The 27,637-nt window shown below is 37.0% G+C and overlaps 1 protein-coding gene across 2 annotated transcripts in view; it reads left to right on the forward strand.

Annotated features, from left to right (window-relative positions):
• ca16b (carbonic anhydrase XVI b) overlaps window positions 1-27,637 on the forward strand; it is a 155,103-nt gene that overhangs the window by 14,105 nt on the left and 113,361 nt on the right. For both annotated transcript variants that reach the window (XR_003593595.1, XM_028002757.1), the window contains exon 2: window positions 19,471-19,575. Coding sequence is in view for 1 of the 2 variants with exons in the window: in XM_028002757.1 (XP_027858558.1) it covers window positions 19,471-19,575 (105 nt within the window). In the remaining variant the exon portion in view is untranslated. The remainder of the gene's footprint in view (window positions 1-19,470; window positions 19,576-27,637) is intronic.

Here is a 27,637-nt window from a genome sequence, read left to right on the forward strand (position 1 = left end):
GTAGTTAGGTAAATTTTGAAATGATCAAATACTATCATTTTGTCTTGAACAATTTTTTTGGGGGTTTTTGTGAAAATAACGGAGGAAGCAGGTGATTAGAATTTGGTGGCTAATTTCAGAAGATTCCAGCGAAGAGGATCTGCTGAGTTCAATGCTTTTTTTGTTTTGGGAGCAAGAACAGGAGTTCACACTCCACCCTATCGATCCTGTTGACATGCTCCCCTTTAGGGAATGCAAATGTTTCTGTTCTTCAACACAAACATCCAAACCTTCCTCATAGTGGAACCCTAATTAACTTGAGATTTGAATACCATGGCCTTTCCATGTGACATTTCCATATTTCAGAAACATATTGTTTTATGCTTCCCAACAAAGAAGACCCTCGTATTTATCAGTCAGTGAAGTTTTACGACGAACGAGTCAACAGCTGAATTTATTGAACACTTCCAAACAAAACACCTTCCACTTGATCCCTGCATAATTCCTGCCATGCTGTCATACAAATTCCTCCTTGTGTGCTTATCTGTCAAACGCTGGTGTTAACTATAAGTAAGGAGGCAGCTGCCATATGTTATTGTCAAAGCCGGCCTACACCTACAGCACATGTGTTTCTCCCGGCATAACAGATCTATCCCAAGGTAACCACTAATCACTCAGGGATTCCAACAATCATTGCTCCACATGCCCATCAGTAAGGGTCAAGAAAAAGGAGATGGCAGCCACTCTTCTGCTCCAATTTAAAGGCTTTGAATGAGCCTCATCACACTTTTGTTTTTGTTGTGTGTTTTTGTCACTGTAAAGGTAAAAGTTGAGTAGGTATTCAAAACCAAATCTGGGAAAACAAATCTGTTAGGGTCCTAACGTCTTTGTATGCCCTTCAATATGCCCTTTGTATGATTAATAAATTTGTATGGCCTTTGTATGATTAATAAATTATTTCAAGATAAACCAATGTTTTAAACTGTTGCAATTTTAAAATCATACGTTCTTATGTCATATCATTCTTATGGTCTAAGGTATTTTTAATGGGAAGCAATATAAAAAGAATTTTACAGTTATGGACTATGGCATAGCACAATACTACCAGGGTCTGTTGACTGCTGGTCAACTGGCTTAAAGGAAGCTACTACATACACAAATATAAATAAAACACAGATGTGTGAAAACTACAATTGTTACTTTCATCACTCATAAAATTTTAAGATGACAATTGGCAAGTTACGAGAAGCATGTTAAGGACAAAACTAACTGCATAATATCAGCTTGTTTGATTCAACAAGGAACAATATTGCAAGAATGTGTAATAGTCTCCGTAATAGTAAAGTTTACTTGAAAACCGCTACTAATTTCAGATAGTATTTATTCTAAATGTTTATTTAAGTCTGTTTGAAAAATTGCAGTATGCGTCTGTTTTCTTCTTTTCTCTCTTTCCCATCTGTGCTTCCGATACTCTGTGACCTTCTGCATTGTACCCAATGTAAACATCTGCTGCCGTGAGACTCTATCCTGGCTAAACATTACAGTAGTATGTAGAATGTAATTTCATTAAGAGTCAGAATATATTAGCAGACGATTATTGCACTCAAACAGTCCTTTGCGATATGAATATTGCACAGACTGATATTGCATTGAAGATATATTCACAAAATATGGTGCAGTTTTAACCTAATAGTTATTTGACCATGTGATGGTATTCCTAGACTTACTTACATGGTTAGTCAATCAGCAAGTATAGAAAACGAACCAGTAAGTACAGAAAGTATGGTACATAAAGGTGTATAGAAAAAGGAAAAACCTAGAGGATGTCACAGTAAAAGTAACTTACTATGTTTGTGTGCAAAGCTGGATGTATATTTTACAATCTCCATCCCAATATACATGCTTTATTCAAAATGATGCTGAATCAACATGGCACTCATAGTTTGTAAATGCAACAGATGACAATATTACATTTACAAACAGGGTCACCCTGTTTGTAAATGCACTAAAATAAATAGTATTTTAGTGTTTTCTAAAATGTCATTTATTTATTTGTATTTAGACCCTCATAAAGCATCTTTTGAAATGCATCAAGGTAAGAATTGATAAAAGCATATTTCAAGTAGTGAACAGACTTTCTCGAGTATCTGAGTTTGTTCAGTATTTCTGTTATTTTATAAACTATGTGTTGAAGACTTCAATTGTTAAATAGTTTGACAAAATTACTTTTCAGTTTGAACTAAAAGTTATTTTTGCTTTTTGTTGTTCTTTGTGTTACTTCAGCTTGTTTAGAAATGTTGCAACAGCTGGCACATTAAACTTTTTTTTTTTTTTACTTTGAACCTGAATCACATGATTTTTCCATGGCCATCTTTGTTAAGTCTGAAAGATTGGCAGCTATAGGCCCAGGTTGGACGATGGCTTCACCACACAGCTGTGGTGTGGTATTTGATTTGAATCACTGCCTTGAGTTGGAGCCAAGTGGCCCTCAATTGAATGTTGCTTTTCAGTCTTTGTTTGCTCCTGTGTGCACCGGTTCGTACATTTAGGAGGCTGGAATTTGTTTTTCTGCAAATTTAACTACACGGAGATGACGAGATCAGTGCCAGAGTGGCCTCTGTGTGTTTGATGTGAAACACTTATGAGTGTCTCTTGATGGTTTATCAGAAAACAACCTAGCTGCTCTCTGTGCATCGAAGAACAGGACCGGAGAGCGAATGTCAAGGAGTTGTAATCTGAGCAGGTGTCCTCGTTTGTTGTGAGTGATGCGTTGCAGGAGATTATTTTTACTGTAATAATTTTGTAATCCCTTTTGGTTAATTAGTGGGCACCTCATTAGAGCTTGCCACATTATCTTCTTTTTCCATCATTATTTGTCCCAAATTAATTAGAACAATTTTGTATACGTTTGAAACTTTATATTCCTCAGTGATATAAACATGAATGGTCACTAGAGTCCTTTTCTTTTACTTGACAACAATGTGACAAGTGATCCCATTACCAATAGTTACTAGATTTATTCAGTTAGAAACAAAACAGTGGACACTAATTAGCTACAGAAAGATTTGATCTTTTTAGTAAAATACAGGAATTTTTATAATTCATATCATGAAAATTATGCATTTGAACTTCACAACTTGTAATTAATCACCTAAGCTACATTTATTCATGCTTTTGTATTTGAAAATACCTTGTTCATATCAGGTTTACAGTGCTGCAGAGGGAGATAAAAATTATTCTATTTTCAAGGTGAAAGTAGACATGGCATAAGCTGTACAGACTCTATAGGGTGCTGATGCTCAGTTCATGCTGGGACATTCACCTATGACAGTGTCAACTTTCTGTGTGAAGAGCACAGATTTTATTCTGTCTCCTTTAAGTTTAAATGTAGCAGAAAACAATGTGTTATGACAGATTAGTACAACGTTTCCTGAAAGGACCTTTATGTAGTTTTAGGTAGGGTTACATGATAATATGTCAAAGTAAAGAGTCGCTCCAACAGCCAAATATGTTGTTTGCACACAATTTGCAAGTAAGGCCCTTGAATTCTTTTCATTTGGCTAAGATACTAGGAGAAAAAAGGCAATTCTGCTACAACTTCCTAAGGATAAACATGTAGGAGAACCTTTTTAGAGAGCTGTTTTCGATTTAATGAGCTCTTCAGGTATCTCCAGATGTTTTGTATTAACAGAGCACACAAAAGTAGAAATGCCATTAAGTATTTCTTGCACGATAACGTTTATGCTCACAAACAACACTTGTGGTCAGCTTTGTGGTTTAATCCTGGGGCAGAAAGTGTTTCCAACAGAGAGACTGGTTTTTGGTTGGTGAGGACAAATCTAGAATTTTCATTTGTGTACCTCTTTGGATCTCACCCACGTTTCCTGCATTGATTATCTTTATAGCAAAAGTGCTCACTCCATCCGTTTTTGTGTTGACAGTAAGAGACCGTGCATTCATTTGACATCTTCCTGTAAGGTGTTTATTGTCAGGAAGAAGTATCTATTTTCTGACTACAACCACATTGAATGACAGGCATCAAAGCATCCCTTTTACAGATATTATGTCATTGTGGTGTAAGGTTTGTTCTTTGACCAGAAAATTGCATTTTTCAATCCTTTGAAAATTGATTGAAAAGCTGATTCTGACTTATATATGTTTCACAATTTTAAAAATTCTTATGTTTTCCTGCTTAAAATATAAGAAATTTCACCTTCTCAGTCCTGTCTCAAACCTTGTTCCATCCTGGTTATAGTTGATGTTAAACACTAGTGAGAATACATAGGAGGATGCAGGAAAAGTATCAGGTGCAGTACTCATCATGGTTTTATCTGTCGTTTCTAAATCCAGCCTTCAAGTATTGATTAGAGTCCGACATCAAAGAGCATTTAAAGAGGAAGGGAGGAGGTTTTTATTGCTTGTATGGCCCTGGGCTGGCATGACGAGTCTGTTTGGAAGTGATGCATGCAAAGGCCTCGTTGCAGTGTTTTTTATTTATTGCTAACACTGACCTAAAGGTTAGGTATTTTTCATCAGTACCAGACACACGTTTTTCACTGAGGCATATTTCTACTGGTATTTAATTTGAACCGAAACGTTTCAGTGAATTTTCAGCCGCACTATAGTCGTATTTCACAGTCTGACAATTATGCTTTACTGTTTTGCTGATGCTTATTTCTAAATCATGTTACAGTAGCTCCGCTGTCATAAATTTTCAGGCTGGGTGGCCGCGCTGTGCTGCGAGCGCTCAGCTGACCTGCTAGTATCAGTGTCTTGCTCCTAGATGGACCCATTTACATTGCCAGTAATCAACCATCTCCACTCATGAGCCCCTACTAATGTGTTAGGAGCGTAATGTATCCACCAGAGGCTGCTGAATATATTTCAGAATCAATAACTAGACAATTCATGCAGGACTGCACACTATGCTTTTGAAGAATGACCTCATAAGTTCTTGGCACTTAAGTGATCCAATAGCCACATATTGAAAATTGAAAACTCACTTTAGTCAGTAAAATTTCCTGACTCCGTCCGGGCTGCTGTGTTCAGTCCTGCCAGTCTCGTGTCTTGACGCAGATTTGAGAGTTGTTTATTGTAGACTGTGAGAAGTACAAGCCTTAGCTGGTTGAGTAGAGATCACAAGCCTGATTTTTGTGTAATTTTGTTAATGGTTTTCATCAGGGCTCCTGATGCACTCAATCAGTAACCAGACCAGCTTTTTAATGCATTTAATTCACTGTACAAGCATCAGCCTGCAAGCAGACTTGCCAGCTGATTGACATGGTTAAGATTTACTGTATAATTTCATCTTTTCTCAAGAGTAGCTATCGGCTGTAGATCCAGCCTGTCTGTAATTGGCTATGTTAAACATTTACTTCTCAGCAGGAAGTCATGCAGTTTTAATTCACAAGTTGGTCAGACAATGGAGTGATTGTTCTTTACCAGGATCCTTTATACACGGGGAATAAATGGCAGGATGTGCGTATTTCTTTTCCCTTTTCTTTCTTCTTTGTATTTAAGGAAGACGGAATACACTTGAGACTTTCATCTAGACCTTTTCGCCCACATTCTCCATCAAAGTCTGACACATGATGTACTGTGTGTCTCACTTATCCCTTGTGGTAAAAGGTTTAGGACGAGTGCAACACACATGACACGTCACTCACTCAAGGCCTTCTAACTCCACATCTTGTGTGTTGTTTTAGCATGGGTAGCCTACATCAGTATTTTGATTTTTGTCACTCTTAATTGTTTCAGACAATCAAGCTAATTTTAATATGAGAAATGGCTCGGGTAAATGCAAAATGCAGTTTTCAGAGAACAATTTAATTTGTTAGTTGTCTAAACCAACCTGGCCCTGGGCAAGAAGGTACTTCTTCCTTAGACCTAATGACTGGTTGTACCACTCCTGATAGCAATAACTGCTATCAAGCATTTGTCACAACTGACAAGAAATCTTTTACATAATTTTGGCCCACTCTTTTTGCAGAATTGTTTCAATTCAGCCGCATTTGAGCTTTTTCTTAAATTAGCATTAATGACCTGTATAGGGTCACGCCACAGTGGGTAAATTGTACCTAATTAAACTTTGACAAGAGCAATTGCATTTTTTTCTGTTATTGGAGCCATTAAGAAGTGAAATTTCCCATATACCGTGAAATCATTATTCTGTTGTATATAACCCTGTACACATAAACTTAAGATCACAAACTGATTGGCCATCCTCCTTCAAGGTTTTCTGGTAGAGAGCAGTATTCATTGATCCATCAAATGTATCTTGTCGTCTTTATGCTGAATCAGCAAAAACAAATCACACCATCATCACCATTTTTGGTGTCTGTCTGATATGTTTTTATTCTATAGGTCTTGCAATAATCACACTTGGGGCTGGTTTGTAATTATGAATCACAGTTTTTACCAGTTTAGTCATGATTTAGTTACAAGGGTTATTTGTTTTTTGCACAGTGGAAGTTGGTTTAAAAAACTTTTACTCCCCTTAATAAATAGGGCCATGAATTTGAGACTGCTATTTGTTCAGGTTAACATTGTCTAATATAACATTTTATTTCAATCATCTGAGATATTTAGGTGGAGTAAAAAAAGAAATCTGTAAGGAAGCAAATGCTTTACCATTGCACTGTACCTTCTTCTGAAAGCAGAAAAAAACTCCTTGTGAACGCAGACATCTGACCTCTGGTCACGTTGAGGGCTGCTGACACGTTCGGATTTGATTATAATGAGATGGCCTTATCGAGTTTTTCACCAGACAAGTTTAGACAAAAGACTGCAGAGCAAGTGTGGCATAATGAGAATGTCAACTGTGCCTCCTTTGCCCTTCCTCTTATTCTACTGCTTTGTTGTTCAAGTTCGATAATGAAACACAAACAAAAATGTTTTGTTTTGTGTTTTTTGTTTGGGAGAAAATTCAAGGCAGCAGTGCACACAGTGCTCACAATTGTGTATATTTGGCTTCGTTTCCGGACATATTGAAAAGTTAGCTTTGACTTTCTGCCTCTTCACTGTGTCTCCTTGTCTCCACATCTCAATATGAATGAGTATTTGAGGCTGTTGGCACCCTCTGATGCCCTGACAAACATGCAGTAGCACTTCCTGTCAATTACCACGATGAACAAAAAGCCTTGACAGGTGTGAGAACATGCACACAGATATGCTCATGCTTACAAAAAAAATGACAACGAGGAGATGTGAAGGATTTTTTATTTATTTATTTTTTTTTATCAGTCGAGGAAAATGATTTTTAACACTAAGTTAATTGGCTTAATTTTACTGTAACACGGCTCTATTTCTCTGGCCCAGGGATGCCGATGGATGCCTCTTTGCTGAAACTGCTCATTTGCGTTTAGCTGTGCCGGTCTAAATATCTGCATTGGGATTTGAGTTGTTGTGTTATTATTTCATAGTTTGATGTTTTTGCCCCGAGGCCCTGCTCCCTCTGTGCCATATCTCTGGCTGATCTTGGCATTTCTCGTGTTCCCGAGGTCCTTGGTGTGACTCGAACACTTCCGGGGGATATCTTGCAACATTTCCCACTTGCTGAGGAACGAGAAACGCGTGTGCTTACAAGATCAAGCTCCACTTATTTTTATTTATTTATTTATTTTTCCTTCCAGAGCTTTTCTGCCTAAAAGAGGCATCGATTTTTATTCCTTCCATTTTTACCACTTTGGTTTGGAGTCTTGATGCACTGCAGATAGACGGAAGTATTTGGCATTAAAAAGAGCACATTTGAAATTTAGGTGTACGTGTCATAAAGATATGAGTTTAACAGCAAACGGAGCAGATGTCCTTATATTTCACAGTTGACACTCTGCATCGGAGATGAGTTTGTCCTAGACAGCAGCTGTCTCTGGCCGTATGCACTTTTTTTTTCTTCCTCCCTCCTCATACATAGCAATTTTAGATCATAACTCCTCCCTTCATGCACTCATGATGTCTGCAAAACTTCTGCTTTACATGATTTCAGACGGCGCAATGTAAACGCTGTTTAGACCGTAGTTTGTCTAATTAGTAAGTTTAATGAAATGCATTCTCTCCCGCACTTAATTATAGGGACGAGTTGCGAAAACAGAGATGGGTGACGGATGTGGGCTGTGCTGCCCTCTCCAGCAGCAACTGCTGTCAAAATGGCCGTATGTAGCCTGAATGTAAAGCAGGACAATGCTGAGGCGGAATGTCAAAACTGTGACAACCCTGATGTGCCTGGAAGTATCCGCTTTGCATAAACACACAATTAATCATGCTGACTTCATTAGAGATGTGGAAATAATGGAAAAACATGTTATTAAATAAAATAAATGCTCCTTGAGATGTTGTCAGTTTTTTTTCATAAACTATTGTTTTATGTTTCAGAACTAGTGAGAGTGCCTCAGTATATAATGGAAGTGAGCTTATGTAATTTCCCATAAAGCACTGAACTTCTTTTAAATGATAATGGATTTTGGGGAACATAATGTAACACCAGAGCTGACACACAACAAGGGAATTATTTGCATTTTTTCAAATTCAAAGCTAAAAGGGAAAAACAATAGCAGGCACAGACTCTCCTAAAGTATGAGTCCGTTCTTCTTAATCAAACACGATTAAAAAGTAAAACCTTTTAAGGAAGATCATTAAAATGATTTTTGGGTAGCATATTATACTGAAGAAATTGCCCCCCAAAAATTAAACTATTAATTTGACTTACAATTTATTTAGTAAATGAAAAGTTACAAAAATGTTGTTTAAAATGAAATGATTTGCCACAATGGGCGGTAAATCATAACACAAGTCAATATGTAGCATTTTTACTTATACTTTATTGCGTTTTGTGTGTAGAAACAATAAATAGATAATCTGGGTATAATTGAGAAAAGATGGAATATCATTTAATAAGATGTGTGTGTTGATCTTTCTGAGTCACAAACTGCAGACAAACCTGCCTTTTTTTTAGTACACCATCACTTAACATATATATTTAGAATAATTCTGCATTTACTTTGAGTACATTTATTCAGTTGGTGAAATCATCTATTCTCTACTTATCAGGATGTTAAATCCAAATCCTATTAAATTATTGCACCTTACCCAATTCCAACATGCACTTTTCTTTAAGTGCATTCGTGAGCTCCACTTCCTGTTTGCCTGTAACATTTATCTGAGCTACTCTCCAACATAGATAAAACATTAGAACGTTATTTAATTTAACCTAAATATGTGTGGATCTTCAAAAAAAAGGTTCCAAGACAATGGTAGATCACCCAGACTTTCTAATATCTCCAGTTATAGTGATGATTAAAGATTAAACAACTGGAACTGTGACTAAAAACTCCAGAGGAGTGGAGAAGTTTAATTTACTACTGTGCACAGTGAGAAGAATAGTAATGGAGGTCAGAAATTTTGCAAAGCTCACTTTGAAAAGAAGTATAGAACATGTTCAGTTTGACATCATGTTATTTTAATAAAATACTAATTTATTTGAAGGCTTCTTACCCATATGTACGAGGACCATGAATAAATGTGAAGGGAGCTGTACATCATACACACGTGTTGATATGAGCTTCATAGAGCACTGGGCTAGAGATCTCAAGTTTAATGAAATTCTATTAGAATTACATCGTTACACTATCGCATGCTGTTTCATTCACATGAACATCGGCTTTCTAAGTTATTTAAAGTAAGTCCCAGCATACGTCGCTCTGCTGCAACGGATAAATGTTATCAGTGGTGGTTTATTTGAAATATGATTCTTCACAAGACCACTTTTTACCCCTCTTAATGTGTCAGGTTTGCTTTAGAACAGCAGTGTCAAAATAGTGGTACTTGTAATAAAACTGTGTATTTTGCCCACTTTTTTGAAAAAAAATAAATAAATAAAATCCAACTTGAATAAAAATACAATCTGCTATACAAGACAGGGGGTTTCAATGTTATCAGAGGATCTGGCAATAAATGCAAACATATAGAATATTGAAAGCTTTATCCTTTTAAGCCAAATACCTTGACATGTTGGCATAATAGATAAGCTGATGATTCCTTGTGTGAAGGCTTTTCAATGCTGCTTATGGAGGTCCTCCCTTTTTTATGAAATGACTAGTTTGCTTATCAGATCCGACGGTGTTTTCTCTATCAATAACCGGGTCAACATCCGGGCTGCTCCATCCTACACTTGCATTAATTGACCACAGTAAGTGGGTTCTGGAATCTTCTGCATCTTTTATTGAATGCATATCTACAAATTAGAATATCATGAAAAAGTTTATTTTTGTAATTCAAAAGTATGTTTTAAGGAAATATTTCAGGCTTTTACATCTGTTACTTTTACTGATTATGAGTTAGAGCTAATGAAAAATCAGTTTCTCAGCAAATAGGAATATAACATAAGAAATATACTGTATATATATTTTTAAGATACTAATGTTTTGTTATAGGTGACAAAACCATGTGAAGACTACTGACTTTACAGTGTTGGTTGGTAATTATCATTTGTTTATCACTATTTTGAATTAGACACATAAGATCCAGTCACTGTTTAATTTTATCACTGATGATTTGTGGAACCGTGTGATCTGCTGGTGTTGAGCCACTCTCTTTTGTCATGGTCTATGTGTTCACCTATTTTGGTCCACATCATACCTTCCTCTTCTGACTTCATAGAGTTTTCATTTTCCAGCCAGATTTGACAGCTGGCTCAACAGACCGTTTTTAGCCCTGCTGCCTTGGAATCCGGACCTATGGAGTTTGCAGGTTCACCCTGTGCATCCATGAGTTTCCTCTGGGTACTCTGGGCTTCCTTCTACATTCCAACATGCCTCTTAGGCCTTAGCTCCTTTTGGTCAGTAACATCCAGAGATTAGCATTACCTTAGCAGAGCCACAGAAAGCGCACCTCCATGTTATGCTGCACCATTGCAGTATTTCATGCAAAAAAACAAACCAAAACAAAACAGACTGCTGAGTACAGATACTGCACAGTAGTTGTTTTAATATTTCTTTTTTGATCTTATTTAATATTCTTTTTGAGAACAAGGGTTTCCTTTAGCTCTAAGCCAAAATCAAAAGTAACCAAAATAAATACCTGAAATTTGTGACTGTATTTATAATCTTGAAATGACTTTCACTTTTGGATTGAACTGATGAAATAAATACACTTTTCTATCATTTTCAAATTTTTAAACACTGACCTGTAATTTGAGTGAAAAAGTGAGAAATCAGCTGCTTATCAGAGTATGAAAAAAAAAAAGTCCTGCTTGTGACGTAAATGTGCCACATATCTGATCCTAACATCAGTGATTGATATTTTAACGCTGTCCCCCAATGACTAATGCAAGTTAAATGCTCCTGTGGTTGTTGTTAGGCTGCTGTTTTTCAAGGGCTCTCAGGGGTTCTTGGCTTGTTGTTGCGTGTGATATTATGGAACAAATAGTGGGGCTTAATGGTGGTGTAGATGATTTAACAGCCCTCGGGGCGATGGAAAAGGAAAATGATTTTGCAGGAATATACAGTGTACAAAGTGTTTTTCTGTAGCTCTTTTGAAATCTTTTTTTTCCCTTTTGTTTTGTCTGCTGGTTCCCAAAAAAACAATATCAAAGTAAGAACCCAGGCCAAAGCAGCTGTATGTATTGTCTCATTTAAACTACTTGTTAAGCTACATAATTCAGCAGTGTTTTCAGATTTATGCGTGTTTGTTTGAGTGCAGCAGAGCTCCTCCGTCTCCTTCAGGCCCAGCACCGACTTCGTTGTCTGCTCTGCTCCATCAGAAATGCTGTGGCTTTAATCCTTTGCCCACAGGGGATGGCTGACATGGATGTGTGTAAACTGTTGACATGGTGCTGTCTCCTATGCTCTCTGATCAAAGACTGTGCAGCCCTCCTGTTTCACAACCTGCCTTCAAATATGCTCCAAGTCTCAGTCTCCAAGCCTCCCTCCCTCTCCGTTTCACACTTCAGGTTAACCCATGTATCGCCGTAATAAATCGCTACATCTGATAATAAAGCAGCCATTTATGACTGTGCTGGAGGAGGCTCGGTGACCTCCCTCCAAGCAGTGAATTTGATTTGGGGAAACAGGGTGCAAGTGTCTCGTGTCTTGGTAGAGGGCATTTTTTTGGAGACGGTTATGTGCTGACTTAAAGTGCAAGAAAAGATTTGGCTGGATGTTGTGCTTACTTTAATTAATCCTTGGTAATGATGCAACTATTAGTAAGAGCTCAGCTCATCTTAAATGGGCTGGAAGTGTTTGGGTGCGTGTGCATGTGTGTGTGTGAGAGAGAGAGGGATTGAGTTTATATTTGATGTCAGTGTAGATTCTCAGTTTTGCAGGTCATGCTTATCCTAACTGCTAGAGCAGAAGTGAGTTTGGAATAGTTTGCTCATTCCTAGCATTCCTAGCCTGTTTTGAAAAGTATGGAATCTATTTTGATCATTTTCCATGGATATGTGTGGGAAAAAAATCCAATAGAGTGGAAAAATGTTGGACTTTACAGACTTTTTCCCTTGTTCTCCTTTCCTAAGGATAACAACTATATTGTAGACGATTTTATTTTTATTTAAATTACATTTTAGCCTTGATTTGATTCGTACAATTTCGACATTTTATTAATCAGTGTTTTAGTTCTTGTCCTAACAACGCATGCATATTCAGAAATCTTAAAAGGGTATTTTCACCACTTTTCTGAAGTCTAGACAACTGAACCAGTGGTTCTTTAACTGGGACTGGTTAGAATGCCAATCAAAACCAAGGGAGTTTTTCTTTCACAAAAACTAAAAAGAGAATAATGCTACTCCAGTCCTTATTTGCAAGTATTTTGAAGTCGAAGAAGGAGATATTTGAAAAGAAGCAGATATAATTTTGTTCAGATTCCAGACGAGCAGTGAAATGGCCCTCCGTCGCATTATTTTGTTTCGGGATTTGTGGAATCTACCGATAAAACCCAGCTACTAATCAAGCAGTTAATATTTTCTACTCAAATGTTGAGAATTTTCTTCCACCTCCAGAAAAAAAGGAGGAGAGTCAAGGCTGGGTAGTATGTGTGACACCTTAAGTCAACTCCTCTTTTATTGTAGGTCTTTTCCATTAAATGCAGGTTTCCTTTTTTCGTGCAACGCTTTCGACCCAGTCCCGTTGCACCTTTGTTGCGCATCAACATAGTGTTCACAGAGGCGGATTGGAGGTTAAAGTTGATCCACCGCCCACATGCCTCTGAGCCTGTAACAGAAGTAGTTAGGGAGGCAGCTTTGCTTATGTGCAAAGTGGGAGGTGGCACATGCAACAGTATGCTACAAGAAGCCCTTCTGTTAACTCTGCTGATTTTGTGCTACTGGCTTCTTTTTCTGAGTGCAGGGCTCACCCAACTCAGTTTGATCTGGGTGAATTAGCAAAGGGGATCAGTAGGTAGTCATAAAGGAAGTCGATACTGTAGTGTTTAACCACTGAGTGAAAAGGTCTATCGATGACTTTCTTTAGTCCCATTCCAAAACACTTTTCCACTATTAGTACATTTTTCATCAGCATCATTCAAAGTGTGTCCTTGAAATGCAGGTAGACTGTTGAATTTTGACTTGATAAACTCAATAAGCTGGTCAAGCCCAGCTGTCACCAACCAGGAAGTAAAGGTATCATTAGTGCTGCCTGATTATGAAAAAAACAACAACTATAGCCCTGAGCATTTTGGTAAGTGGTGAAATCAAGATTACTTACAATGGTTTTATTGATTTTTTTCGGGAAAAAAAACATAACATCTACTGCAACCAAAGAACAGTGAACTTTCTTGAACGTAAATTTTTTCCTGATATCTTCTTCCTTTACTACAACCAACGATCATATGCTTTCATTAAAGTGTGAAGAAGTGCACTTACAGGAAATCTCAGCTGAACCTGAAGCAGTGCTGCCTAATTGAACCGAAGGCTTTTAAATATATTTTTAGGACCAGAGAACCAGAGACTATTTCTAGGGCTTTACTGCTATTTCTTTTTATTATATTTTTAGGTGAGTTATTTTATACATTATACTGACTGTACTCTGTTTTAGCATAGTGTGAAAGTGAAGCGGTCCCCGTGTCTTAATGTGATTTACCTGTATAAATAAAGCTAAAACAAAGAAATATATATGTTCATTCAAATGTAGACCACTCTATGAAAATGTATATAAAAAAAATCATAAATATAGCGTACTTAAGTGATTCCCTGAAAACAAAATGCTAAATAGAAAATACACATTTTAATTTAGCTACTAAAAGATATCAAAATCCAGCATCATAACAAACCATCAGCATGGGTACAAGGAATAGAAAACATCAAATTTGTGTGAAAGAAAGTTGTTTTAAAGTACAAAGTAAAATATTTCAGCTCATTGATTACTTTTTTAATTCTGCTGAGCTGAATATGACTAATCAGCCGCTGCGCTCTGCTCCATTTTTGTTTTCAACTTAGAAAAGAAAAATTCTTTCCACCATGGACGTTCCTGTTTGAGACTTTTGATTGCAATGTTGGCAAATTCATATTTAATAATTGAGATTATTAATGAAAAGTTATTTATTTCAGGAACTAATTACACACAGAGGGACATTTTCAAGTCTATTTCACTTAGATGTGATGATTTTCCACTTAAAGGTTAGGAAAAGTCAATTCAAAAATATTTTCTTGATCCCAAAGGGAAGTCAAATGTTGTAGTAACTCATGCTGTCCAAAGAGTTGTAGAGACTTCTGGCTCCTGTAGCAGTCTATATTGCTGCAAATCTGAAGAAGCCTCTGACTGAGGACAATGTTTTTCTATGACGGTCTAATGACGAGGATGCTCTTTGTTATCCATAATTTTCTTCATTGTATGTAAAATCCTTCTTGGCGCCAGTATGTCCAGTGGTTACTCAGCAGTCCCCAGAACAGAAACAGCCTTCTTTATCAAGTTGTTTAGATTTTTCATGTCCCTGTTTCTTTAAGCTCTTCATGATGTGATCAATAGGGGTTTAGTCATTGATAACTGATGGTTCAGTTTTCTTTGGTACCGGAACCAGGCGGGATGTCTTCCACAAAAAATAACTTTCTCGTGAATCAAGTGAAGGTTGAAGAGGTGCTGCAGAATCCCACAGAGCTGCTCTGCAGAGGACTATCAGACTCTGGTGCTAAAACTATCTGGACCTGCAGCCTCTCTCCAGCTGCCTATTCACCTGACTTCTAGATACAGAAACCTGGCAGGAGGAGGCAAAGGGAGCAGCAGCATTTTCTGGTTCGGTTGATGGCCAACTTGTAGAAGCAGAAGAGTCCATGACTGAGATGGAGGATAAAACATCTTAGGCTTGACAGGAAAGCTGTGGGTCAGAGGAGTTTGGGATGTCTGCTTGGCTGGAGGCGGGAGAGGAGGATGATGAGCTTGTTCCTGAACTGAACTTATTGAAGAATGTGTTCAGCTCATTTACTCTGTCCACACTTCCATCTATCTGATCCTCTTTTTGCTTGAAGCCTGTGATCTTCTTCATCCTTGACTGCACCTCTGATATTATTCTAAAACACATTTTTATATAAATATAGCAAGATAAGACACCAAGCTCTGAGAAATAACCGTCTAGGACCAGGAGGCAAAAACTATGCTTAGCTTTATAAAAAATAACATCTGCCAAATGGTTAAATACTTTTTATTTGGTGCATTTCTGCCACCTTCTAGTAATTTATGCAGCTTTTTATCATCCGAAGCCGGTGAGTAAAAGTATACAATTTGTATGGTGCAACAATTGCTTTAACATTTGAAAATCATTACCAATGTATGATAACATTATTTGTCTTTTAGAGCCAAGAAAGAAAATCTACTTGCAAGTACTCTGAATGTGTTGACAAGTTGATAACTTCAAATATAACCTGCATTATAAAGGTAGCAGAGGCGTCCAGGGTTTTTTTCCACTGTTCTGAAGTTACATTAACCCTCATGAGACTGGTGCCAAGCGTGATAGAAAACAGTTGTCATGGTTACAAAGTTGGGGGTGTGCAATTTTAAAGCATTTAAACCTGGGGCAAATTTTACAAAAATCCTACTGAGCTAGAGTTGTGTGACAATGAACTAAGACACAAAAAACTAAGCTTGTTAAAATGGCTTTTATGTGGTTTGAATACAATCAAATATTGTGCCAGACTGCAAGTTTATAAAGGTAACAGTGTGAAGATTTACAAACCAACCACAGTTTCGTAGTAAAATCTGTAGCCAGTCAAACTTAGAACAATAAAAATAAAAAAAGCAATAGAAAAAAGTTGCGACCATTTAAACATAGATGATTATTTGGTTTTGTTTTAGCCTTTTCTGCTCTTTTTCTTCACAAAAAAATATGTTTCCAAATTTGCTTGCCTCCATATAAGAACAGGGGGAAATATTAGCCAATGTCCAGATTTTAAATGCAATTGCAAGTTCTGACTGCTTAGAGCGACAGAGAACACTCTTGTTTTGCTTGTGCACCTGATTGACAATGACAACCGCTAGACAGCCTCTTCTCCACTGGCACTGTCTTCAGCCTTTGCAGAGTGAATTTTCCCCGGTGAGTTTGACTGTTGCAAGTCTCTGGCTACGCTGTAGGGAGTGTGGATGCTAAAGGACAATTTGTGCCTCTAGCACTCGCTGTAATTCTGTTGACAATGTTTGATTTCATGGGGCTTTTTTTTTTCATCGAAGTAAAAGAGACATTTGTGCCTAAAAGACTTGAGGATGATTGCTTACACCCCTGGCTGCACAGGCGGCCTGCATTTTACTAATTAGTTATTGTATTGGGTTTTTTGTATGGAGACTGTTGAAATGTTCATACAATTATTCATATATATTGACCATCCACCCAGTTTCATTATTTTTCTTCTCTCGGCTGAAGTGCTTCTATAAAGGTTGTGTTGGATTCTGACTATAAAAAAGCAGGAAACAATCATTCGTGCTGTTCAAGAGGCTCCACTTGTTTTCTGCAGAGCTCTAAAGCCCTGATGGTGGTAATTATCACCCATTAATGCTTTGTGCCAAAATGGCACCTGGGTTGAAAACTGACATTTTTTTCTTTCCTATTTGTTCAGAGATGCTTCTCTCGCTGATTCACTTGTGATGCTATAAAAAATTGCTTATTTTTTCAGATCAACTTAGCAAATAGATTGATTTCAAAACTATATATAAAATTAAATGCTTAACTATAATCACTGATTATGGTTAAGGATCTTACCTGTTATTTCAAGACTGTAGTGGAAAAAAAATAAAGGCAGATGCTAAATTTTCTGCAGAAACACTGCAATGCACATAAACATGTTGGGAGAATGTTTAATATATAGGTTTATAAACTATAATCTCAATCTGTAGCATCAGTGTGGTCCTTTGCCAAAGGTTTCACAATTTCCAGTCTGCTTTTTTAGTTAATTTTGCAGGTAAATTAACTTGTTGACAAAAGTGAGAAAATACTGTAGTGCAATATCCTTAGTAAATAATTCAATGATGTTATCAGTTATGATAAATCAAAAATTCCTCACTCTGAACTGTCTTTTTCATGTGTACATTCAACACTCTCTATGAACTTTAGTATTAGTAATCTGTGTGGGCATCTACTGCAGTGAGACTCCGTCCAACAATCTGACTATTGTGCTGGCATGCAAGGTGTGAACTTATAACAGTGAGGAGGTATTGGCCAACTACCACTGCATTCCAAAATGTCGAGAAGGGAAACGGGATTCAGCCTCAACTACTGTTGATAGCATGAAAACAGCAGCATTTTTAAAGTTTATAAAAAAAAATATTCTATGGCACATAATATTAGAAGAATTTAAAACAGATATCCCCCTGCCCCCTTTTTTTTTTTCCCATCATTTTGACATCCTGACCAATCTACACAACGTTTAGTATCATGATCGCTAAAATCTATCTTGGTAAATTAAAGGAAATGAAAAGTAATCCAACTGGCCAGTGTGTGATTAACATGATTGGCGTGATTGCATGACACCTGATGTATTTTAACTCATCAAATATTGGATTTAAGCAGTCCCTTGTGACTGCAGCTTGACCATGCCATGTAGGCAGGGTGGCTGTCTTTACATGGTGTTGAAAGTATAAGAAAATATTGGCTACCAAATGATGCCGGCCCAAGTTTTTACATTGGTGCACCCCTAATATTCATTCTTACAGTTGCAGTCAAATCTATAACATATGTTCCGTATTAATTTGAATCTGACAAATAAAAGAAAAAAAAGTTTAAAATCTGCCAAGTTTAATAGAGGTTTTTAGGTTAACATGCTTATTGGTCTAAGAATTGTACTCAGTTTGCTGTGTAATGAGCTGACATTAGCTAACCTGTTAGTCGTGCTGTGTGCTTACGTACAGTCTGCCGTCAGCAGCCTAACAAACATGCTACCCATAGCATACCAATTGTAGTTTTAGAGGAGCCTTGCCTAAATAATAGTAATAGTGGTCTGGCTCCATACAATGAGTGCTATTTACTAGAAATTCATCACCTTCCATTGGTGATCAGTTTTTTTTCCAGTTAAATTAGTTTTAAATGTTTAACATCTCATATGTTTTTAATACTGTGTTAATTTCTACAGTTCCTTATTTCAAATTTTTACTTGAAATGGTCTCTGATAATATTTTGACCAGTGGGACCATTCAGTGTAAATAATATTATTCTTTTTTTTTTTTACTATTATTACAAATATCTAAAAAAAAATTATTTAATTTGTCTTTTTGTATATGATTGAAAAATATATAAAACTTTTTTTCTCTCAGGCAACTCAGAAATATATGGAGGAGAGGGACATAATGTTACTTTCTGCTCCATACAGTCAGACAAAACTCTTGTCACTCCAGCACTTTTACTGGTATCTCATTAAAAGAATTTAAACAATATGTCAACTCATTGTATTAATTATGAAGGCGTAACTTTCTGAAACCTTTGAGTACCTTGATACCGGTAGCCAACAGTAATTTGAAATCATTACATCTCCATCATATTTTTTGCGCTTTCTTCACAATCATAAAGCATAATGTATGCTGAAGTGTTCTCCAGGGTCAGTAATGTTTTACATGACACATGAGCACGTTAAGTCGCGCATGTCTAGATAAAAATAAAATGAGTGGGAACTGACCCTTTGACCCATCCCTCAATGGAATATTTTAATCCCCAACCTGATTAGGTACATAGGGATGGGGGAGGGGAGTTTGTAACCTTAGGAACAAAGGTTCCAAACTCCTTAGGAACTGTAGTTGTGACTGTATCTCTTTGCTTATTTCTATGTCTACATTAGTCATTCCACACCAACCATAACTGTGTGGTTTATCTTTGAGCTGCGGTCTGTTTGCTTCAGGTGTGAGCATGGTTATTGATGATGCTGGTGATGTGTTGTTTATTCCTTCTATATCCAGATACATATGCTAATTCCATTGACACCAGATGCTTTATTCAGACATTTTTAGTAGATTAATGATTCTTTTTCCCTGCTGTTCGTAAACTTCCCGTTGCCCCAGTGGATTTCCTGACCTCCATCTCTGTCCCCCGCAGTTGCATCGGGTGACCAACCTCGCTTCACTGGAGGCAGCCGTCCTGGGAGCACCGGCGTAATGAGGGAGAGGAGGACAGCTGGTGACCCCTACTGGTCCTATTCAGGTGAGCTCTCATTCCTGGTATGGCCAGAGAGCCTGGAACAGAGAGAAAATAACTCACAACCTCTCTGGCTTGTCTCTCACATCCCTGTTTTTGTCCTCTGTTTTGGCAGAGACCTTTGCTCCCTTCTTATTGCTATATCTAGAGAGGCTGATCTAGGTGTTTTAGTATTCACATAATGCATACCTGAGCCGTATATTTTCATCACTCCTAATAACCGTAATTAAACTAATGCATTGGGGAGAGAAACTGAGCATATGGCAAAGTGATTTAATGTTCCAAATGTTAATGCCGTATTATTATGTTGTAGCCTACTGTGTTTAACTATAAATAATGAATCAACTTCTCTTAAAATGGATTTATTGCATGTTTAATTAGGTATGTAAACCGTAAAAATGTATGCATGTGCAGTTGAAATAAGGTATTTTCTTACACTGGGTGAAAGACATGAAACATTTATTTTTCACAGTTTGGTATTAGATTAAACTAGACTTTACACCTCATGGAAATTACAATTAAAAATGTCTTCTGTTTGTGAATAGAATTTGTGTGAGAATTTGAAATTTTTTGCCAATGTTTGAAATATTCATTCATTTTCTTGTAAAATTGAGAAAACTAAAAGAGGATTACAATAGAGTAGTCAGAATACTTAAAGCTAAATAGGTGATTTATTGTCATATTTATTTACATAGATTTCTTTAATAATGGGTAGCATTGCATTCCACAGTGCCTAGTTATAATTATGTTTAATTGTCACCCATTCCTCCTGACAAAACTGCTGTAACCAAGTCAGGATTTGTGGCCGCCCTGGTTACACACACCATTTCAGCTCTGGCCACTCATTTTCTGTAGGAATGAGATAAGGATTTTGCAATGTCTGCCACCAAACCATCACTTTGTTGTCCTACAACCAGTTTGTCACTAATTTGGATGTATGTTGAGTTTTATTGCTCCAAATGTTAGCAAGCAAACATTACCAGCATAGCTAATGCTAATGTCTCATTAGTATTAGCATAAGCTTTCTTTTTTGCTGCCAACTGTTTGTGTGAAGTGCACCAGTCCCTTCAACACAAACGCACTTACAGCAACATGGTGCTGTCATTCCTGTACTTGCCAGCCAGTTGGTAAAACTGTTTTGAAATAAAGTTGCTATTTTAGCACTATGTGATAACTGTGATGTTAGAAACTCCATACTGTTGCTCTGAACTTCACCAATACTTATTATCAAGTCAATTAAACAGCTTATATTATTTTTTATAACCACATATTTCTCTGAGATGTCAGTTAATAATGAGCAGTTGTTTAATTTGTTAACATGTAACATACCACCACTTCTAAAAATAATACCTATGTTGATGAATATTTTTTTGTTCCTGGTTCCACGTTTGGTTAATTACCTTCAGCCTGTAGTAATACTTTTATACATATATATATTTATTAGATTGTCAGAATATAATATACATAAATCATACATGAGAGTATGAAGCATATATATATATATATACATATACACATACTCATATACACGCAGACTTACATACACGCATATATGTAACAAAATCCTGTATGAAAGCAGTATACTCTTATCAATCCAGTAATAACGACGTACAATAACCAAAAAAAAAGAAAGAAAAATTTATAACAGCAAGTCAGGAAAATTATCCAAAGGATTGATTACACTGTATTGAGTACAATTTACGCTTAAGGATGGTATTACCTATCCGTAAGGGCATAGGTGGTATACTAAGAAACTGAGCGAGTGTCGGGGTCAACCTTGGATCGAGAAAGATATGCCAGATACTACAGAACTTATTAGAGAAACCCACAACATCTTATCATAACTTCTCCAAATGGAGAATCTCAGTAAAGTCGCTCAACCACATTTTTAACTGAGGAACCTTGTCAGTTTTCCAAAGTCTCAATATTACTTTTTTGGCTATTACCATTCCATACACCACCGTCGTTTGCATAGAAATGCTGCAGTTCCTCAAAGAAGGAGAGTGTCCAAACAATTCAATCTGGGGGTCAGGAACCAATGTGCATCCATAAACCTTAGAAAACAAGTTGAAAATCTCACACCAATAATGAAAGAGCTTGGGGCATGTCCAGAACAAATGAGATAGGGACCCATCCGCGGACTTACATTTATCACATTTTGAAGATGTCGACGGAAATATTTTGTGCAGTTTAATTTTAGAATAGTGAAGTCAATGCAACACCTTGAACTGAATTAACTGGTGTCTTACATTGATAGAGCACGTCCGAATCCTCCCAAGACCGTCCTCCCAGACCTCACTCCCGATCTGCAAACCCAGTTCCTCCTCCCATGCAGCCCTCAAGGAGTCTGTGGTAAAGTTAATTCGCTCTGCAAAGACGTCAACAAAACTCGTGATTAACTTTTTTGATCCTGGAGAGCCCAGCAGAATTTTGCATAATTTGTTTTCTTCCAGGAGAGATATGAAATTTGGAATATTAGTTCGAACATAGTTTCTAACATAGTATTTGCAAATATCTGAAGAAATCTGTATCCAGAAGAGAAAAATAGCTCTTCAGCATAGCAAATGAAGCAAACTTTTTGTTCTGTAATAATACTTAAAAAAAAAAAACCCCACACATTTTACAAAACGGTGATAGTATTTGTATTAGTATATTATTAGAACTGCAGTGAACTGGCGACGTGTCCAAGATGTAACCCGCCTCTCGCGTATTGACCACTGGAGATTGGCAACAGCACCCTTTGCGACCCACTTTTCCTCATTTTCATCGCTCATTGTCATTTCATCATAAAACATTGTGACAACTTTTTATTAAAATTTAGAGAAACTAAACAGGTTAATGTATTGTCACTCTATTGTTTCTACATCTGCAATGAAAAAATTGCGTTGTTTCTCTAGCATTATTTTGACATTTAGCAAATTGTTGTGCCTTTTTATACACTGTATGTAATTATGTGGATTTGTTACTGGTTGTTCATTACAACATGAATATTTTATGATGTTCATTTTAATTTTTAGGTAGCTCATTTGGTAAGCAATTCAGATAGGCATGTTCTGTCAGAACACCTCTGCTCTCTCAATCACAAACATCCACAGCCTTGCAAACACAGTCCAGGGTCGACTATCAGGCAGTGCCGATGGGAAATCTGGGTTGTGTGCTCTGGTTGAGGGCACCTCTCTGAAACAGCTCAGGGAAGGAGCACTTGTATTTACAGGTCCAAAAACACCACATTGCAAATAATGCGCTCAGTCCCACTGCCACTGGAGTGCATCGGAGCTCTGAAAATTATTACACTGATGGAATATTTTGTCTTGGGTGCTGCAGTTGTGAGTAAAATAGTAAAAAAGAGAAAATTGTGGTTTCAGAGAAGAAAATTGTGCACTTCACAGTAGAGAAACGAGGTATGCTCAGTTTGGACTCATGTTTCTTTGGTATTCACGTCACTCCTAACAGTGGCCTTCGGCTGCCTCAGTTGTCTGGTAGAGGCAGTGAAAGACTGTCTGCTTTGGCTATCCAACCATGACAGCTCTCTCACTATGTACAAGGTATGTGGACTCGATAATAAGAATCTTAATCACTTCAAACACACTTTTATTTTTCTCAAATCCTTTATGCACAAAACGTATGTGTAGATGATCAGACTAGACCACCTTTTATACTGCCTTCTATTTTATCACAAAGAGGATGAATTCTGTCTGATCTAAGGGACATTTTTAATGATTCAACATGATGGCAGTAAACGTGTTTTGGCTTGGGTGAGTGGCTGTGGTTAAAATAAAAATGGCAGCTGGCGCAGATCGAGATGATAAAATCCCCCCGCTAATTAGCTGAGGTAGTGAACCACCAAAAACTTGACAGTATTTTTTATTTGATAGATTTATTTTCTAGAAGACAACATAAGCCCCAGTCCCATTCTGAATAAATAAAATAAACTAGCATAAGACAGATTTAAAATTGATTTAAAGGACATAAATATGTTATAGCTTACCAAATCTGGGAGATGATTGCTAACTTCTCTGTTGTTTATAATACAGCCATTGACACCCTTCACATGGTTATTTTTAAGAAGATGCCGTTTCACAGAGCTGTATCTATGAAAGCAGGTTATATTAATGGAAAGTCAAGTGAAAGGATAAAGTGGGATAGCAAAAGATTTTTAAGCAACAGGGATCATTTTAGAGCACTTCACGCATCCCTTCACGAACAAGCTTTATGAAAATGCTTATTTTGAAATCCAGGAAGACTTTACACCGGCCCTCAATTTCAAAAGACCATACTTTAGTTACTATGGTAATGCTGTACTTGATTAGCCAATTCTCCTCACAAAAACCCTATAGAAACTCTGTGGGGTATTGTCAAAAAGGAAAATAATACACACCACAACCACAACAACGGATTTGAACTAAAGGCCATTATCAAAGCAACCAGGGGTTCCTTAACATCTAGCAGAGCCAGACCTGATTACCTCCATGATGCAAAACACCTATAATGATACTGTAACTGTTGCAAAATTAGCCTGGCAAATTATTAGGTGTAAAGTACACAAACATACTTTTCAGTAGGCATTTCTATATTAACATATATTTTCAATGGTCATCAATGATATTTAAGGGTTGTGAGTAATTGAAATTTGGGTTTTCACTCACTAGCTGTTATAGTCATAATTACACTTGCAATATATCACTGTGTGTGTGCTGAATCTACAAATTGAGTTATATTTTTTATTTTGATGGATCGTAATATTTAGTTGCACAACCACACTTGTCCCTTCTGGTCAACTTTCCAACTATATTGGATACATTGGTGAATAGCCAACTTCTTAAGCAATAATCTTATATGGCTAACCTATTTTGTGGAAATTATCAGTGAATGTTTGCTGGAAAACTGTCAAGACAGCAATCTTCATGATTGCACAATGCATAACTTGGCCATCACATAATTTTTCTCAATGTAAAAATGTATCTTTTTTATTGGCTTTAAATTATTTTCTGAGAAAATAAACTTTAAATTTCTTTAGTAAATCTTAATACATCACTCTGTCGAACGTCTTTAAAATAAATGTTACTTTTTGAATTTGATTACAGAAATAAAATGTTTTATATGTTGATATATTTCTTATTTAATTATTTTAAGACGTATGTGTGCAGACCAGGCTGCAGACTGGCTTAATATCTTTATTTTTTTTATACTCGGCACTTGTGCTTGCTGTGTGCAGAGAAGAATGCATGCTTAGCAATAAATGAGCTGAAAGTCTTAGGAAAACAAGATCTTATAACCCCCCCCCCCCCCAAAAAAAAACTCAATGTTGAACTTTATCTTAAGAAAAAAAAAACCCTGCCTGTCTTGAGTTGAATTTTGGATATTCATTTCATGTCTGCACTGACCACCAAGTCCCACTCGCGAAGGCAGCTGGCTGATTGTGCTCTGGAAAAAAGGGAAGCATTGAGGGAACACAGAACTGTCCATTACTTTGGGAATGTAATTAGCGGCTAAGGCTGTGACTGGGAGACAGACCAGCGTGCCTTAGCAGCTAAATGGTTATTAAGGGCATTTGCTCTGTGCAAGTGAGTGTAACAGAAATGCACGCAGCAGGCGTGTGCCTCAAGCTAGAACGTACTTGTGCAAGACAGGCTTCAACCCTTAAGAGCTAGACACGCATAACATATAGAAGAGCAAGCCTCTCTTTTCTATTCATTGTGTAGCCCACCAGCATCAATTGCTGCAGGGGAGAGATGTTTGAAGAATGTGGAGCAACATGAGCTCTAGAAAGTAAGTTTTGAGTCCTTCATTTAGTTCAGGTCTGATTTTGCTGCTGGATGTCTATTTTAGATGGAAATTCTTCTCTTTTTTTACTGCAAAGTTTGCAGATTCATATTTGTCCATCTATTAGACATCTGTTAGAGGTGTTGTTTGTTTAGCAGCAACACTTTATTTAGGGTTTCAGAGCCTTTTTGTCACACAGTCCTCAGCATAAAGGTGTAATGCACACAATGCAGTGAGAACTCTTATCGGTCCGTGACATGTCTCCTTCCTGTGTGCTTTGATTATGAACCTCCATGCAAGGAGGCTTGAAACCCACACCTTGAAACTTGATTAAAAGTTATTTAAGGCAGGCCCCGAGCTTGTGTGTGTCTGTGTCTGCGAGTGCACATGTGGAGGCATTTTTCATAAGAGGGATGATATCATACTCACCATAAGACTCCCACAGGAACAGGGCTATGCATCATTTCCCCCCCATTTTTTTATATATATCTCTGCAGGTTTTCACATCATCTCTGTTAGTTTCACTCGTTCCTTTTATCGCTGGTTTTATATTTTTTGCCGATACCCGGGCTGGTTTTGCCGCTGATCGCTTTCTTGTTGATTTATTGTTCTGGTTTAATTACAGCACAGCAGTGAGGAGTACCTTAATGTGCCTTTGCAGAAGCATTAAGTTTGATCCCTTTCTAACGGCACTTTGGAATGGAAGAAGAAGAAGAAAGAAAAAAACAATACGAAAACATGCCAGCTCTCGATGTAAAGAAATGCAGATTAACATCTCAAAGATGAGTCGATTTTCATTTTCTTTGCATTATGAGATTGCACCTGAATTAACTTGCGTCATTTAGACTGAAGTGAAGCAGTCAATCCATAATAAAAGATTTAATTTTATTACTTTAATCTCAGCAAGTATATAGTATTGATCAGAAGAAATGGATTGAAATTTAAAAATGCTGTAAAAAGCGGGCACTTCTCATTTTTCTGGATTATTTCTTGCAGTTTTGCTCGGCTGTGTTGAAATTAAGACTCAGTGTTTTTCCACTGCTTAAACTAAAGGTTGAATGTAGGAATTAATGATGTATACCTCCACAAATTGATTATACAGCTTAAGGCGCTGCATCTGGGTGATTTTTCATATTAACAACTCACTAATAGTGTAGTGCCTCACAGAGATAGTGCTCCTGCTGTCTGTTTTTCATGCAGCAGTTGTGTACGTTTGGATGGAAGCCACCTTGACAAGCTGCTGCAGCCACCAAAAGAGCCTGCAATTGTCTGATACGTGTGGATTATATTTCCCCTCAGCCCGACTGTTTTATTCCACTTCACTGAGGTTGCCCGTGATCATTAGCAATCTTTCCACTCATGTCTCACATAATGAAGTGAATGAAGTGTCATTTTCAATCAACTGCTATGTTGATCCAACTTAATTAGTACTTTAGAGGATACAAAACAAGATTAGGTAACTCACGGTACTCGATTGCCAGAGCTGTTTGTTTTGGCTTTGAATTAACCCTCAGTTCTGCTGCTGCTCAAAGTTTTTCTTCACAGAAGAACAAAAGTTGATTATACATATTGGCATTTTAGGCACTTGCTGGTATATAAAAAAAGCAAAACAAAAACACATATTAACATTTATTGTGATAGCTAAAACATTATTTGTCATGTTTAGTGTGATTTTTGCACAGAGATAAGACTTATGAAGCACCAGTAAGTGTGTTGACACACTTTTAAAAACTAGGCGTTTGGATATTAAGTGGACTTGCAAAATTTAGGTTTGGACAAAATTTAAAACCTGTTGGCTAAAAAAAATCATATTAAAGTGAATCTTTTTCAGATGTTCAGAGTGGAGGAAGTACTAAGCAAAAATAAAAATAGCAACAAAGTAGTTATAGTCGTAGCGGTAAATGTACAGAGAAAGTAAACACTTTGCAGACTACACAGTTTTTACATCATTTCTTCTTTGTGTAAAATAGCACCTAACTTGAAGTGTAAGCTACTTAATTAGCTTGCACATCTGAAGAGGCATGCCGCTCTTACTCCTTTTAATCCTTTTTATGTGTATGCTGTGTTGTCCTGATGCACCTCTAAATCCTTTTTTATTGTTGTTGCATAATCACACTCATAGAAATACTACTAAAACCTGGTAAAGCCTTTATTTTATCATCGAGTCCTTAGAAACAGATTTTAATTTTGAGGGAGACCGGGCCAAGAGGTAATTTGCTACCGCATGAAAAACAAAACAAACCTGCACACTAAGTGTGCTTCAGTAAAGTTTATTGTATAGGATATGATAATGATGCCAGTGATT

Source organism: Xiphophorus couchianus, chromosome 20 (genome assembly GCF_001444195.1).
Source record: "Xiphophorus couchianus chromosome 20, X_couchianus-1.0, whole genome shotgun sequence".
Taxonomy (NCBI): Eukaryota; Metazoa; Chordata; class Actinopteri; order Cyprinodontiformes; family Poeciliidae; genus Xiphophorus; species Xiphophorus couchianus.